General features: G+C 45.3%; 2 protein-coding genes across 2 annotated transcripts; one reads left to right on the forward strand and one right to left on the reverse strand.

Annotated features, from left to right (window-relative positions):
- The first annotated feature begins 5,234 nt into the window (after positions 1-5,234).
- On the forward strand, positions 5,235-7,316 carry LOC115327638 (protein ALP1-like). The gene is made up of 3 exons (XM_040207506.3): positions 5,235-5,379; positions 5,440-5,564; positions 6,367-7,316. Exons 1-3 carry the CDS (start codon positions 5,235-5,237, stop codon positions 7,258-7,260), a joined length of 1,164 nt encoding a protein of 387 aa, XP_040063440.2. The 3' UTR covers positions 7,261-7,316.
- Positions 7,317-7,819: 503 nt separating this feature from the next.
- Positions 7,820-11,794, reverse strand: LOC115315809. Its single transcript, XM_029975117.4, has 4 exons — positions 11,398-11,794; positions 11,264-11,296; positions 10,749-10,802; positions 7,820-10,423 (listed from the first exon to the last, which is right to left on the reverse strand). Exons 1-4 carry the CDS (start codon positions 11,459-11,461, stop codon positions 9,738-9,740), a joined length of 837 nt encoding a protein of 278 aa, XP_029830977.2. The 5' UTR covers positions 11,462-11,794; the 3' UTR covers positions 7,820-9,737.
- Between the last annotated feature and the right edge of the window lie 5,112 nt (positions 11,795-16,906).

Raw genomic sequence — 16,906 nt, forward strand, 5'->3', positions numbered from 1 at the left:
ACAAAAAAATTTCACACACACACAAAAAACGCTTATTAGCATGTTATTGTTATAATGCAGTTTTACAAATCAAAGTTCAATTACACAAATTGATGCCCTTCTTTTTAAATGAAATGGGATATCTCTCAGTTACAATTAGGGGTGTCGCGAACCGGCCGAGGTTCGAGTTCGACCTGGTTCGACTTTTTCGAACTTTTCGTGGAAATTTCGACGAACCTTGTATTGAGGTTCGACTCGTGTGCGCATGCGCGACAGGCTGGCCAGTTGGCTTCGGATTGGATGGTAATGGCTAATGGATGAATTAAGGGCACCGCTGGTTGGTTATTTCGGTTTATACAGTACAAAAAAAATTAAGCTATTAACGTCTTTAGTGAATAAAAGTGGTTTCTTTTAATTCCAACCGTTCATAAAATAAAATAACCATTTGCATAAAAATAAATTCTCCAAACCTAGACATGCATCTATCAAGGTCTGGCCACACTGTCCGCAAAGTCGAACTGGTCGAATCTGGTGAAAAGTTTCGAAGGTTCGTCGAACCGGTTCGACCCAGTCGAACCACGAAAGTTCGACCTAAAAATCCGGTTCGACAAAAGTTCGCGACACCCCTAGTTACAATATGGTCAGGTAGTTGGTTCTAGTCAGCGTTGCAAAGTACTAAGGAAGGAAAGAGGAAAGTGTAAGTACGGCACTGAAATGGTTCAATCTTGTAGGAATCATCTAATATGGATAATATGAAATTGGCAGCCCAGCACTAAGTAGATTGAAAACTGGAATCTGAGTAATATACATCTTGAGAAAAAAAAATTAAAAAAACAAAATCGGGCTATTTTTCGTCTTCTTTATAGATTAGGAACATTTATGCTAGCTTTTAAAGCGGAGACACTAGTTTCGGAAGAATAATCACTGCATATAAATCTGGCTGCTTTGTTCTGAAGATTCGAGCCTCGAGATTAGGTAACTTATGCGTGGGTTCCAAATTATGCTTGCACATTCGAATGTTGGGAGGATAAATGTTTTGTATGCGAGTAGTTTCGTCTTAATGCTTACTGAAAAATCTCATTTGTATGAGAAATTTCTGTGTCCAACAAACACATATGAATCATAAAAGATATATAAGAACATATAAGAGCCCTATAAGAACCACATAAGAACTAGATTAAAACTATATAAGAAACTTGTAAGAAGTTTCTTATATAGTTCTAATACAGTTCTTATATGGTTATTATGTATCTTGTATCATCCATGTGTTTACTAAACACAAACATTTTCTCATACAAATGGCGTTTTCACAAATTAAGTGTTTTTAGTGCACTATTTGTTATTTGCTCAATCAATGATAATGAGTCTGTAAAATACATGCCCAAATACTTGTACGACAATGAGTGTTCTAGTGGTTGGGAAAGTAACGGGTACTGGGTTAGTTTTTTGGTGGAGGTCTTAATTATGGATATTTCTTTGCACTTACATCTGTTAATGTTCATCTGCCATAGGGAACACTATCATGATATTGTATCTAAATCGTCTTGGACAATATTGTGATCACTATAGGTGTATTAATTTTCCGGTAAAAAACTCGAGCATCAGCGAAAAGTCTAATTGTCGATTTAATTGATGATAGGTCATTGATATATATTAGAAAAAATAGAGGCTCGAGTACACTAGCCTTAGGGATACCTGGTGCAACAGCAACGGGACGCGAATTGCCAGACAAGTATAAAAGTTCTAAAATTGTGATGTGCTGGTTTGAAAAATGTATTGCACTTATTTTGACAAACATTTCTTAGACCTGTGATAAACCTGCATAGGTTCAGCAATTCAATACACTCTGCCAGTTCAAATATAGTACTTGTATTGCAGCAAGCAACGTATCTGGTTACTACATCGAAAAAACACCTGTGACCTATTTCTTGGCAATGTCATAATGTGAAAACTTTATATTTGCAAAAAAAGTACCGTAATACCCGAGCGTTGCCCCATACGCTGATGTACTTCAACAGTACCGAGTCTGTGAAACGACACAGTTAGGGCGGCTAAAAACAAGTTTTGTACACAAACAGGAGTGGGCATGGGAGCCTCATATTCAAAGTTGCTTGAATTTACAATACAGAAGAGTTATAAATAAGAAACTGGTCACCTTTGAACACTGCGAAACGAGCCTCCTGGTATCCATAGGCTCTGAAAATATCCGTCTTGAAAAACATTTATACACATGCAGTTAAGTATATAGAAATCATGCTTATTTATTAAGGTGTTTTCTTTTGGTTAGGAAAGTTTATCTTTCCAGAGTTGCGTCGGCATTGTGTTTTTTTTTAGCTTTCTACGTTTGGGTCGGCGGGGCCAGAGCGGCCGCGACGCGGGAGCGGTCCCCCCCGCCGGTCGTTAAGAAGCGTCTCGGGTTTCGGGGGTCTGCTCGGACCGGGACCGAAAGAGCCCGCGCTGGAAGATGCTTGTGGCTTATAGCCGAATGTGCGTGTATGCAGAGGGTTTTGCCGCTTTGTATAAAATTGTCGCTTTTTGCCCGATGCAATAACTTAGCGGTTGGCGCCAGTCAGGCTGGGAAAATAGCAGAGAACAACTCTACAAGGAGTTTGGGTTTGGCGGTTAGGACGTCAAAATGACAGCTCGCCGACCATTGGAGAACAGTGTACCACGTGTGAGTGGCGGAATTTGAAGAGATTGGTCGGTTCCTGAGGGGAAAGGAGGCCCCTACGGGCCTACAAAAGGAGCGCGGAGAGGATTTTGAGGAATTCGGACTTTGGATTTGATGGAGAGAAATTGGGGACGGGGGTCGAGATTTTAGACGAGGCGGGATGGTCTCCCAAGTTGGGACTTGTAACTAGAGTGTAAATAAATGCACATAGGTCTATTCAAGCAGTGAGTCGACCCGTCACTCAGCGACGTTCGTGCCACCACGCTCCAGACCATCGAAGCGGAACCTGCCTCCCTCACACCACCGGGAGGACATTAACTCATGCATCTTAGATGCTGTAGATTTTGTGACACCGAGACACACAATAGCTGTGCAGCATGCTAGCATTTACGGTGTAGCACCACAAGATACCCAAGACTGCTAGAAGGACACCGACTATCTGCACATACACACACACACACAGATTCACCAACTTCAGAGAGCAGTTGCCTTTGCATGAGGATGAAGCGCAAGCATGTTGCTGGCCAGACAGGAACTAATTTGTTCAACCTTGGCCCCTTAGCTTTTTTTTTTTTTTTTTTAGATGCTCCACTGGCATTTATATTGTCGTCACCTTGCAACAAAGGTTTCTCAGTTGAATGTTTTCACTGCAGTCCAACGCATGCTTCAGCTCGAACCCACGATGGGTTCATCACCCCAGGCGTCAGACATACTCTTCCTTGGTCTGAGCTTGCTTCTTGACATCCGTGACGGTTGGCAGCGAGTGTCTTTGATTGCAGAGTTTCAGCTGTCCGTTTCTTTTGTTTGGAATTCTTGGCATCAATGTGAACATTCATTTTGCTGCAAACGTGTCGCAAGAAAATGCTTGGGCATTTTCTTGCGACAACAACACGTGTTTTAAAATGAGCTCACTCGTACGTTAATTTTCACAGTCGGAAGTCTTTTTTCTTGGCGAGTAGTTCCATTATGAGATAAGTAACAAGTCGGCACTGGCCGGGCATCACCAATTGGTGAACAGCATAAATGTGTTCTACAGCACTTACAACAGCACAGTCTTCCTGTGCAAGCAAACTGTAGCCAACTTGTTTCGTGCTGTCGATGCGGCCTTGCATTTTTCGCCCCTTGGGTTTTTCAAGGTGGTGTAGACTGCAGGGCTGGCCACATAGCCCAAGGCTGGGAGGCTGTGTCTTATTTTTTACAGCCCAGGGTCACATTGCATGTATACCACGTTGCAGGTGGGGCGTCAAGAATCCGCTCGCTTGGGAAGATCTTTCTCGTTTCCATCCTTGCTAGCTGTAGTGATCGTTGACATTGTGCTCCACAGCAGTGTTTTTTTTTTCTCATCTTCGTAAATATGCCTTGTAGACACGTGATATTAGAAGCAAGCCAGTTGCCTATACATTCCGAAGCACTCTTCTAAGGTGTCAGTTTTCACCTTGTCCCATGGAGGCCGTACAGAAGCAGTATCCGGGATGTGTATTTGACCGCTTCTGTGGGAAATAGAACGAAAAAGGAGGAAATCATATTAATCCAAAGAAAGGTAATGTAATCAAAAATTATTATAAAAAAAAAATGCTCTTCTTTAAGCTGAAGTGGTTCCGTATTTGAGAAAAAAACACTGGCAGTGTTTCGATCTGGTATTTTGGATCACAAACATCAAAATTATTCTTGAATTTGATGTTCCGAATGCGCTATAATAATAATAATAATGCTTATTGCACGAGCACATAAAACCAGGCAGAGAAAATAATAAATAATAATAATAATAATATAATAGCTTCCTGGTTTGTGGTGGGATTCCTTGGGGAGCCTGTGGGTGTTAGTATACGGCTCTGGTGTATGGATAAGTAAACTGATCAATGAACCATATTCCGGCTTGCGTGCACTCCAAACTACAGCTCAGAGACCCGCTAAAATATAGATCGTACTAGTTAGTTTTAGCGGATCATTTCTGCGCTCCGATGAGGATACGCAGAAACGACACAATGTACTTCTGTTGTTTTTTGTTTTTTTTTAATTGATGTGTTGGTTGCAACCGCGATAACCTATCACTTGCATACCTTGCGAAAACATTCCAACCTGAACTCATAAATCAAGTCATTTCTATTTAGTTCTGTACCTACAAGTAGCGCCAGCATTTGAATATGTTGCTTCCAGGCAGGCCGCAACCAAATCACTCCCAAGCATGCATGCAGCGAAAAGTAAAAACAAGAAACGAAACCACGATCATAACAGTCAAAAAGTTCTCACCCTGCCATGCCGTCAAGGAGCGAGATCTTCCCATCGATTCGCTGTGTAGTCCACGCTTTCGTAGTCACCCTTGCAGAAACTCAAATATGGACACTTTTACATCCAGCTTTTCGTCATAACGCGCGGATAAACAACATCGGGCGCGTTCAGTAGCGGCTCCTTCGTCTCCGGACAGAGTAACTCGAGTCAGAGCCCTCAGAGCGCCTACTAGACGGGAAATAAGGGCGCCGCTTGCGCCGCCGCGCGGCCGAGTGTTTGCGCATTTCCGTTTCCGTCAAATTCGCGCGCGAACATCCTGCCCAAGAAAAAAAAAAAGAAAAAAAAAGCGCGCGCTATGGCAGCAGACGACAACGCCGCCAACGCGCTTCTCCAAGTTGTTTTGGAAGATGATTTTGAAGAATTCATGGAGGCGCAGAGGCGAACCAAGCGACGAAGAGTCACCGAGGTGCTTGGAGCCCTCAAAGAAGTCATTTGTGAAGGTAAGCATGCATGATGATGGCCGACATAATCGTGACAGTGTCTCTCTACACACTCCGCAGATCCCGCTAGACCGTCGGACTCCGACCGTATCCGGGGGATTGAGGGATTTGTCTCTGATGTTGTCCCTCGCTACACAGATACCCAATTCAAGGAGCATTTCAGGATGCACCGTTCGACGTTCGAGGTAACCCCACAAGCATATGTTCGGAATATAGTACAAAAATACAGCGCGGGAGGTCTGGATTTCTGTCTGGCCACTCAGGGGAAAATTTTAATAATGTTTAAGGCGTGATGGGCTTGTGTTGAAATATTAAAATATCATAGCGATGAAGAGTCACGATATATCACGTAGAAAAAATAACCAAACGAGACAAGGAGTGACACAAGCCCATCTTTGAAGGGTGCTTCGCCGTAGCGCAGCTGCGTACTTGAGGGAAAAACACTCCCTCAGGGCGAGATAGCGCACGCGCTCGTCCCTAGTGAGCTAAAAGAAAAATATTTTCTTTGTGGCTATTAAGCGTAAAGCCAAGCAAGCGTTAGCAGTGTTTGAGTGCAAGCTGGGGAATTCATCTTTATAAGTTGAGCCCTGTAACCCTTGTTTCCTTTTACAATAAATATTTATCTTCTCACATGGCGATTTTGCGTTTTGTGTAAATCTACTGGTAATAAAAACAGTGGCTGGAATTTCTAAACAAAAGATAGTTCGTGACAACATTTTTGTTTCGTGACTGTGCTACTAACCCAAACTAAAGAGCCAATTGCGTGTTCTGGGCAATTAGATTATCTGCCCTGCAATTCACACTATTGAGTGCTAGCTTCAATAATGCTAGCACTCTCTCTCCTCGTCAGAGTAGAATCAATGAAAATAGGGTATAGGTATATGCCTGCTTTAAAAGTTCTTTCTGCTGCTCCAAAATGGCTCGAGCCAATCACATCATTGTATTTCTTGTTTTCATTGATTAAATGTTCGGTTCCACACATTCCAGGTCTTGCTCCAATTAACTGAACCTAACCTAGCCAAGACCATTGGAGTCCGGGTGCCAACAGCCACCAAGGTCCTCATGACGTTGTGGCTCTTAGGAAATCAGGAATCGTACCGTGGCGTCGCTGACAGGTTTGGTGTACACAAGAGCACCCTCCACTTCGTGGTCTACGAGATTGTGTTGGTATGGGCACGGTGTGCACCCTCTGTAATACAGTGGCCCACGCAGCTTGCCCAGGTGGCCAGCCAGTTCGAACGGAAGTGGAGGCTCCCAGGCGTTGTGGGTGCCGTGGACGGGTGCCATGTTTCTATCAAGGCTCCCAAAGAAGAGCAGTCTGCTTTCTACAACAGGAAGGAGTTCCACTCCGTTGTGCTCCAAGGCTGCTGCGACAGCAGGATGGTGTTTACACACGTGCATGTGGGGTCCCCGGGCCGGATGAACGATGCACGCATCCTCACCAATTCTGGCTTAGACGACATTCTTAGCGCCCTTCCCGAGGACCTCCACATCCTCGGCGACTCCGCTTATCCCCTCGGGGTGAACCTGATGCGTCCTTACAGGGACAATGGGCATCTAACGAGGAGACAAAGTAAATTCAACACAACATTAGGTGCCTCGCGGTCAGTGATAGAGCGGGCCTTTGCCCAATTGAAAGGAAAGTTTCGACGTCTGAAACACCTGGACATGGACAACCTTAACATGGTTCCCATGTTTGTGATGGCGGCGTGCGTTCTTCATAATGTCATTCTCACGTCTGCAAAGCCCTTTGTTCTTTGCACGGAGGAACTAGAGGATCCATGCCTGGTGCGCAAACAACCAGACATGACAAGAGCGCCTTCCGCTGCAAAAGCTAAACGCGACGCAATCGCTAGCTTGCTGCACCCTGCATGCACCTGAAGAATGAGGTTGCCATGTTACAGACCACTGTATGTCTTCAGCTCCTCGGTTCTCAACCTTTAGCAAAACTAAATTGATAAAATCGGTCAATAATAAGGCAATTGACTAGAACACATTTTTTGTTGCTCGAGTATACTTTTTGGAGAGTTTTACCAATGTTTCCCCCTCCTGCTTTTTCCTGTCTTTTATGCCCTTATTACGATTTATTAGAGCTACATATTCACATTGTTACTCCACAAGTTCTTTTGCAAAAGTTTTGCGAATTAAAATACCACCAAATGCAGACAAAATAAAAAAATTGGCACAAATGAACTGGTGGCTTGCAACCTGTGCCCATCAATATTATAGTGCCTGAATGTAGGTTGTCCCCAGTTAAAACATATTTTAGCAATATTTGTACATGCAGGCAATATACTTCTCCCCATCCTTAGTAACTATTTCAGAATAATGTATCTTGAGCGTACGCTTGGACTTTCCTTTTGGAACTGAGTCACTCAGAACGTCCAATATAACAATAATACTGTAATGCCTGGAACAAGACAGACACAAGTGATACAGCTTTGCACAAAACGATTCAAGCAATGGTATTTATTAAGTTCAAAAACCTTAAAAGTTGACTAGAACTTGTCACAATATAAAAAAATCACAGGCCCGTGGTCGGATCTCAAGAACAGAGAAACATGAACGCAGTGGCATCTGGGATCAGAAAATCATTCATGTAGGGGGAATGTATAGCCAGGACTCTGGTATAGCTTAGAAATTTCACTTGTCCAGAAGCCAAACTGTACTTAATAACATAAGAATGCACCGATATTTGCCTAAAGTAATGCTCATTTATTTTCCAAAAAAACAACTCGCAAAATGACCAGTAAGAACTAAATGAAGTGTACAGACAGCAACCAAAATGTAGCAAAAACTATGAATCTACTTTTTGTTTACTACTGTATTTGTACTTTCCAGCAACTCGAAACACAGACAAGTCTGGCATGCTTCTGCAAAAGAAAACTGTAAAAAGAAACATTAACTGTTACAAACAATATATGCAGCTCTTAAGGTTTAGTACGAAAATGCTTGTTCCAGTTGGCCTGACTAGTAAGGTTAGCATTTTGCTATACTTTCTTTTCATGCCGCAGAACGACACACTAAATGACCATGACAAGTGAAATTTAAAGGTGGACTGAAGAGGTTTTTAACTTTTGCTTTTTGTGGCTCTGGTTTCGTGCATCTGCTCCAAGGATCCTAGAAATCGAGAAATTTATAGCGTCCTTCTGCATTACACGCATTCAAAGCCAAACTGTCAACAAGAATGGCTCGAGGGAAAAAAGGAGGAGCTAAGAAGAACTAGTGGAGCATTGTGAAGAGCATTTAGTCTAAGCAAAATGACTTTCGAGGTCACATGAATAAATGGGCACGGCGACTATGAAAAGATCTTGTCTACAGCTGACTTGCAGGCCCAAGGCATGAACCAAGCGTGTTTCACTTGGTTTCACTAATTCATTTTTGCCCCTTCACCCCTCTGCAGCATTTTTGTCAGATTTCTAACGAACATCTCATTTTTTATATTGAAGTGGGGCACGTGTAACAACAGTTTCTAGATTTCTTGAATCCTTGGAGCACAGAGAATAAATTAGAGCTATAAAATGACGTAAGCACCAACCCCTTCGGTGTACCTTTTAAAGGGTGGTGAACCGAAATTTGGATTTCAGAAAACAATGCAGCAGCGGTAGACGGGATGCTACAATCCCTACAACGCCACTCATAAGGCGATATCTCGAATGGACGACCGACAAGGCGCGTTACGTGAAGATATCTCGTTTCCTTCTCTCTTCGCGTCACCCCCTCAAGGCGGTGAGGCAGAGAAGACGCGAGGTTGTTCCCTCTTCTCGGAGAAACAAGACGTCAACATACACGTCAAATGCGCCTCCTTTTTTTTTAATAAAAATATGGTCATCTGTTTGAGATATCGCTGTATGAGTGATGGTTTGGTGTTTGCAGCATCCTGTTGCACGCTTTTGCCGCCGTGTTTTGTAGAATCCAATTTCGGTTCAGCATCGGATGCTGAACCGAAATCTGGATTCCACAAAATACAGCGGCGAGAAGCGTGCAACAGGATGCCACAAACACCAAACCATCACTCATACAGCGATATCTCGAACAGATGACCATATTTTTATAAAAACAAGGAGGCACATTTGACACGTATGTTGACGTCTTGTTTCTCCGAGAAGAATCGAGAAAAGGAAACGACCTCGAGTCTTCTCTGCCTCGCCGCCTTGAGGCAGCGAAACGAAGAGAGGAGGAAACGAGATATCTTGACGTCACGTGCCTCATCGGCCTTGTTCAATCTCGACTTTTTTTCCAAAAATACGGCTGTCGATTCGAGATATCGCCTTCCGAGTAGTGTTGTAGGGATTGTAGCGTCCCGTCTGCAGCTTCTGCATTGTTTTCCGAACTCTAAATTTCGGTTCAGCATCCCTTTAAGGCTGCTGAGACTGTTTAGATTGACATACAAGGCGATTCAGCAGTCGGAGCTTAGTACGTTGCAGCTTCAGCTGCTGCCTGTACCGCTGCCTGTCTTCTTGTTCCCATGCGTCCATCCTTTCAAGGATTTCTCCCAGGATTGCAGCCGGCCTCTTCCTCCTTGCTTGCGGGAGCTCAGGCTGCCTCGTTGACCTTGGAGTCTGTGCGCTCTGCGGATACACAGCGCCGGCTTGGGAGGGCATGGCAATGGCTAGAGCTGTGGTGGTGGCTGACGGCCCTGTGCTGGCTGGGATGATGACTTGGGACTCGGTGACTGAGGCTGCAGGAACGACCGGCATGCTCGTGCACACCGGGGCAGTGTACTCGGCCGTATCTTGGAAAAGGTTGTCCATATGTTGATAAAATTCCCAATCCTTGCGCCCTCGTCCTGTCTTCCTTTTATCTTGCCGCCTTCTAGTGTAAGTCCGCTTCAAACCTTTGAATTTGTTTTCGCAGTCGTCTGGCGATCTGTGGGCACCAGCTTCTTTCATTTCTACACTGATCTTCCTCCACACTGTTCTTTTCTTCAACTTTCGGTTGTTGAAGTCAGCATAGTACTTTTCATAAAGTGAAATCAGCAACAACACCTCGCTGCGGGACCATGCCCCTCCTTCACCAGCCTCATCAGGGCTTCCTTCATGATCTAAAATGTCCAAAACATCAAATGTAATTATTAAGGTTATCAGTTCATGACCCTTTAAACACCAAACCTTATATATACAGCTGTAGGCGATGCCGGGGAGGCCAAGCAATCATCAAAGCCCCATTACATGCAACTATAGACAAAACACGAGGTTAGTTAACACTGGCAGGAAGGACTTCAAGCCTCCTGGAAGCCAGAGAGTGACAGCCGGCATGCTGCTAACAGCCTTTTTAGGCCAGAAAGAAGCTAAGTCTTTTCACACGAGAGAATATTTTTGGCTTTTAGAAATTCCCTTCAGAACCCAAGCTATATGTGAGATTCATACCGTCGCACTCCCTGCTGCTACATGGCTGCGGGTCCAACTCCTGATGACCACTGACTATAAACAAAAAAAAAATTGCGAAGTTGTCAACAAGGGAAAGCAGTTGCATTACAGCACTTTTACGTAACACACTGCAATGCATATTCACACGACAGAATGTGCACGCTAGCGAAGTTTATGAAGATGTGATCAAAACAAGAAGCATGATCAAATGATTGTTTGTTAGTGCAAGGGGAAGTGGCTCGCACTTCGATACAAGGAAGGCCCACAGCAACAATAGCGCTTGAGCGGTGGAAGTATCTAGCTGAGCTCTACCAAAATATCGATAGAAATGCAGCGGCCGTGCGCAAGCGGAATTGGGCTGCAGTATAAAGTGAGTGAAAAATGCCGATCGGCGATGGCTCGCGTTTGTCGCGCAACGCTCACACTCACCGACAACTAATTTTCGCCGACAATTTAAATGAGCGATGTCAATTTCAAATGCAAGAATGCGATCAGCGAAATATGGAGGTACTCACCGATACTAATATAGAGAGGAGTAGTGCAGCGTCCTGTAAGAAAAAAACGACATATACGGAGAGGTTCTTATTTTCAACACGAAATGAAACATAAGGAGGTGAGACGGAACGTTAGCGCATGAGTTGTCCCTTACCGTCGTCGCTTTCAACCAGATAAACGGGGCTTTCGGACGCAGTGGATGTCATCGATGCAGCCATGGCAGCAGACGCACGGGAGAATTCGAAACCTTTTCTGGATATTCCCGCCGAATTCCCCGGAAATCGTCACCAGTCAGGAAATGACGCCATCTTTAGCTCCTTTGACTCTACGTGCACCGTCTCCGGACTCGGTGCTTCGGAGCTTGACTCCGAAGCCCCGGAGTTACGTGCACCGGAAGTGACTTTTGGCCGTCTAGTGGAAGGAGTCAGTGACTCCTTGACTCCGGGGCCTCTACTGAACGCGCCCAATGACAGCTACCACAATCGAAAAGCAACGTTCACGTTCACCATGACGTTCACACAACAGGCCGCAGTTGTGTTGTATTCCAAAATGTGCTCGATCTTACTCGAGAGTTGAACTTCCGACCCTCGGCGTCCAAAAACCTACTCGTTTCTAGAGTTGTTCTCACTGGTTGTTCTAGTTGATTCCTCCAGCCTTATTGTCACGTGACCCAACTCGCAGGAGTAGCTAAGAAAGCCGTCTAATACCCCTGTCAGACGGCAGCTAAAATGGCATTTACGCCAAATGACATTCAGTGTAAATGTCATTTAGGCACTGCCACACGGCAACTCAAATGGCATTTAACCTAAATGCCATTTCGGGTAAACAGAGTTCCCCAAACTCAAACTTTTCTTTAAGTTGTACAAATCTTGTAAATGCCCTGTTCTAATAAACGTAGTGTAGGTATTCGTCACCCTGACTTTTGACCGGCTTTTACATTCCCATTGACATCCTCCAAAAAGAAATAAAAAGAAATGCTGCGTGAAGTCAGTCTCTCAATGTTTCTATTTCTAGCTTTCTTTGATGTTGGATAATCCCATACTGTTTCAAAGCGAAATATGCTACGTGTGTTTACATGATAGGTGCACAATTTTATTCCAAAACATCCTAAAAATTGTTTAATAAGGCATTGCATATATACATCGAATACAGTTGCTGCACAGTTGCTACTTGAGATATTTACGTGTTCCAGAAAACATCTGCTGCTGGGGGCCACCATAGAAGTAGGCAAAGTAGTGAGCTGGCTACATTACAGAGGAATCTACAACTTCCTGGGATCACTGTCTCTAAATAAGTGGCAGCTTCTTGCAACCGTGGCCATTTTTGTGACATTCTCCTCATTTGTTTTCAGACGTGCAGTGTAAAAGTATCGCAGAAAGCAACCTGTGTGAGGTACCTTCTAGAAAAGCAGCAATAAAATAATTGTGTGAGGCTGACGATGACAGTCCAATAGCCAGCGTCAAGGCTGTCACTGGTGTTGACCCCAAGATACCCGAGACTAGAGGCAATGTCAGTGATGATGCCACGAGTACCAGAACAGGCCGACGAAGCAGTGGTATAAGGGCCGGCACAAGCAGTAATGTGCAGCTGAGCTGACAAGAGTGAAAAGGAAAAGGCCACATAGCCATAGAAGCTGCTTCGGCTCGTTGTTGAAGCAGCCCGACATGCCCCACTAGAGCACTCGGAATTGATGCGAGTCGCAGTAGCAGTGCCACGAAATGTTGGAGAAGCAACTGCTCGCATTGCGCAGAAGGTCGAGTGGGTAACTACGTTCAGTAAAGAAGGCGGTCATCGTCTTAAAGACGAAAATCGATTTCGTCGCTGCAAATCTTATGGAGGCGAAGGAATTGTGAGAAGGGAATAGAGTTGATTTGGGATCTAGGATGGATCAAGGAGTAAAGAAGGTAGCTATGGCTGTCAGTGGGTTTATAGTGCACAGAGGTGTGGAACCTGTGACGGTCGCTAGTGACTTTTAAGTCTAGGAAGTTGACAGCGCATTTCGATATCGGTGAGGTAAACTTGAGGGAGGGGTAGGCGTTACAGAGTGCAGACCACCACGTTTCCACCCTTATCGGCTGGCTTGGTTACGAGGTTGGTGCGGTTTCGAAGGGAGTTTAGAGCGGTAACTTCTTGTGGGGTTGCGTTGCGGTATTTAGAGATTAGTTTGCTAGAGGAGTTGGCAAGGATGCTACGACATGCTTTGATTGAACTGTCAGTTTCAGGCTGTTTGGCGGGAAGCGGGGTCCGGATAGTAGTCTTTGGGTTAATGGTGTCGAACATGGTGCGATTAAAGTTAAACGGATGCTGGGTGAAGTGGGCATCTAAAAGTAGGCATCAGAAGAATTGTTCGCTGTCCACATGTAAAAACAAAAAAGGCTAAGGTCGGCTTTGAAGTGCAGGGACGAAGGACAGGCCCTTCGATAAGATAACGTGTTCAGGGGCAGTGAGGGGTAAATCGTCTCGTATGGTGACATCATCGATGCGTTGGATGGCAGCCTCATCATTTCGGGGCAAGGGTGTGTATAATTTCCTTGATTTACAGGTGAGGCCATCGGCATAGAGATATGAGTTGACTTCCAGAATTTTGTCAACAAGTTTGCATGAGTGTGAATCGAAAGATGAGTCAAGGGACTTGAGGAGTCTTAGCGACAGTGAGCGTTTGGCGTAACTGGGCACAGTGGTCATTATGATATCTCAGATGTGCCTTCACTAGCTGGAGAGCAGCATTATCTAATATTTGTGACACTTTTGAAGGGCCGGAGGAATTCTCAATGGCAGGTTGTAAGGAGGGCCGGTGTGTTTGCACGCAAGACATGTCGGAGAGCCGCACGGCGTGGTACCAGGGAGCAAAGTCTGAGGCTTTGTGGTCTGGTTGCTGCATACTGGAAGGGATCGTAAGTTGGCCTTCGATAGGAAGTTAGGGCGGGTGCTTTAGAAATAACTGTAGAGTCTACGAGGTGGAAAGTGGTTTTCATGATTAGTTTGCCGAGCCTGGGTACGGAGGGACGGAACTTAAAGATGAGGGGGTTTCGGAGTGCTTGCTGCATACTGGAAGGGATCGTAAGTTGGCCTTCGATAGGAGATTAGGGCGGGTGCTTTAGAAATAACTGTAGAGTATACAAGGTAGAAAGTGGTCTCCATGATTAGTTTGCCGAGCCTGGGTATGGAGGGATGGCACGAAAAGGTGAGGGGGTTTCGGAGTGGTTGCTGCATACTGGAAGGGATCGTAAGTTGGCCTTCGATAGGAGATTAGGGCGGGTGCTTTAGAAATAACTGTAGAGTCTATGAGGTGGGAAGTGGTCTCCATGATTAGTTTGCCGAGCCTGGGTATGGAGGAATGGAACGTAAAGATGAGGGGGTTTCAGAGTGGTTGCTGCATACTGGAAGGGATCGTAAGTTGGCCTTCGATAGGAGATTAGGGCGGGTGCTTTAGAAATAACTGTAGAGTATACAAGGTAGAAAGTGGTCTCCATGATTAGTTTGCCGAGCCTGGGTATGGAGGGATGGAACGAAAAGGTGAGGGGGTTTCGGAGTGGTCGCTGCATACTGGAAGGGATCGTAAGTTGGCCTTCGATAGGAGATTAGGGCGGGTGCTTTAGAAATAACTGTAGAGTCTATGAGGTGGGAAGTGGTCTCCATGATTAGTTTGCCGAGCTTGGGTATGGAGGAATGGAACGTAAAGATGAGGGGGTTTCAGAGTGGTTGCTGCATACTAGAAGGGATCGTAAGTTGGGTCTGTCGATAGGAAGTTAGGGTGGGTGCTTTAGAAATAACTGTAGAGTATACAAGGTAGAAAGTGGTCTCCATGATTAGTTTGCCGAGCCTGGGCACGGAGGGATGGAACGTAAAGATGAGGGGGTTTCAGAGTGGTTGCTGCATACTGGAAGGGATCGTAAGTTGGCCTTCGATAGGAGATTAGGGCGGGTGCTTTAGAAATAACTGTAGAGTATACAAGGTAGAAAGTGGTCTCCATGATTAGTTTGCCGAGCCTGGGTATGGAGGGATGGAACGAAAAGGTGAGGGGGTTTCGGAGTGGTCGCTGCATACTGGAAGGGATCGTAAGTTGGCCTTCGATAGGAGATTAGGGCGGGTGCTTTAGAAATAACTGTAGAGTCTATGAGGTGGGAAGTGGTCTCCATGATTAGTTTGCCGAGCCTGGGTATGGAGGAATGGAACGTAAAGATGAGGGGGTTTCAGAGTGGTTGCTGCATACTAGAAGGGATCGTAAGTTGGGTCTGTCGATAGGAAGTTAGGGTGGGTGCTTTAGAAATAACTGTAGAGTCTACGAGGTGGAAAGTGGTCTCCATGATTAGTTTGCCGAGCCTGGGCACGGAGGGATGGAACGTAAAGATGAGGGGGTTTCGGAGTGGTTGCTGCATACTGGAAGGGATTGTAAGTTGGGCTTCGATAGGAAGTTACGGTGGGTGCTTTAGAAATATCTGTAGAGCCTACGGTGTGGGAAGTGGTTTCCATGATTAGTTTGCCGAGCCTGGGTACGGAGGGATGGAACGTAAAGATGAGGGGGTTTCGGAGTGGTTGCTGCATACTGGAAGGGATCGTAAGTTGGGTCTGTCGATAGGAAATTAGGGTGGGTGCTTTAGAAATAACTATAGAGTCTACCAGGTGGAAAGTGGTATCCATGATTAGTTTGCTGAGCCTGGGTATGGAGGGATGGAACGTGATGATGAGGGTGTTGCATGGTGGTTTAGATCTTGGTTGGGGAAATAGAGCGTCGTGCCGTGAAATGTTAGAGACGCGACTGCTTGCATTGCACAGAACGCTGAGTGGGTAGCTACTTTAGATAAAGAAGGCAGTCATTGTCTTAAAGGGGCACTCAGGTGGATTCTGAGATCGTCTATTTATTGTCATAACTCAATCTATGGACTCCAAGCATTTTACGAAACCCGAAATTACATACAAGGGCGGTCAATCTCGCTATTTAAAATTCTATTAAAAATTGTGGCATGCCCTCCTTTCTGCACCGTGGCGCAGAACGCCAGAGGGTGCCATCGGACGGGAAGGCAGCAGGGGAGGGCACATGACAGCCAATTACGAATAATGGCTTCCTGGCACACTAAATTTTCAATCATGTGCACCTTTGAAAAATCAGTCCGCCGAGAAGCCGTCACTCGTGACTGGCTGTCGCGTGCCCTCCACTGCTGCCTTCCCGTCCGGTGGCACCACCTGGTGTTCTGCACTACGGCACGGAAAGGGTTCCACAATCTTTAATTGGATTTTTACTATGAAAATCGGCTGCCCTTGAATGCTATCTTGGTTTTTTTAGGATGCTTAAAGCCCATAGATTGAGTTATGCCAATAAATAGACGATCTCAGAATCCACTTGAGTGCCCCTTTAAGCTGTTGACGGAAATCAATGTCGTTGCTGCAAATCCTACAAAGGCGAAGGATCTGCAGCCTCTAACGCCTTTTTGAACTCCAACACTGGTTTGCCCAGGGGACGACGCTGCAGCCTTTTGTCCAGGATACCACACACCAGACGGTCCCATAGCATGGCTGACAAGGCCTCACCAAAGTTGCAGTGTTCGGAGAAGCGGTGCGGGGCGGGGACGAAATTCGAGATGCTTTCTCCAGGCTGTAGGCTGCACTTATGAAACGCAAAGCACTGAACAATCACTGACAGGCACGGTGTGAAGTGGGCAGTG

Source organism: Ixodes scapularis, unplaced genomic scaffold, assembly GCF_016920785.2.
Source record: "Ixodes scapularis isolate PalLabHiFi unplaced genomic scaffold, ASM1692078v2 PGA_scaffold13__105_contigs__length_92229423, whole genome shotgun sequence".
NCBI classification, from domain to species: domain Eukaryota; kingdom Metazoa; phylum Arthropoda; class Arachnida; order Ixodida; family Ixodidae; genus Ixodes; species Ixodes scapularis.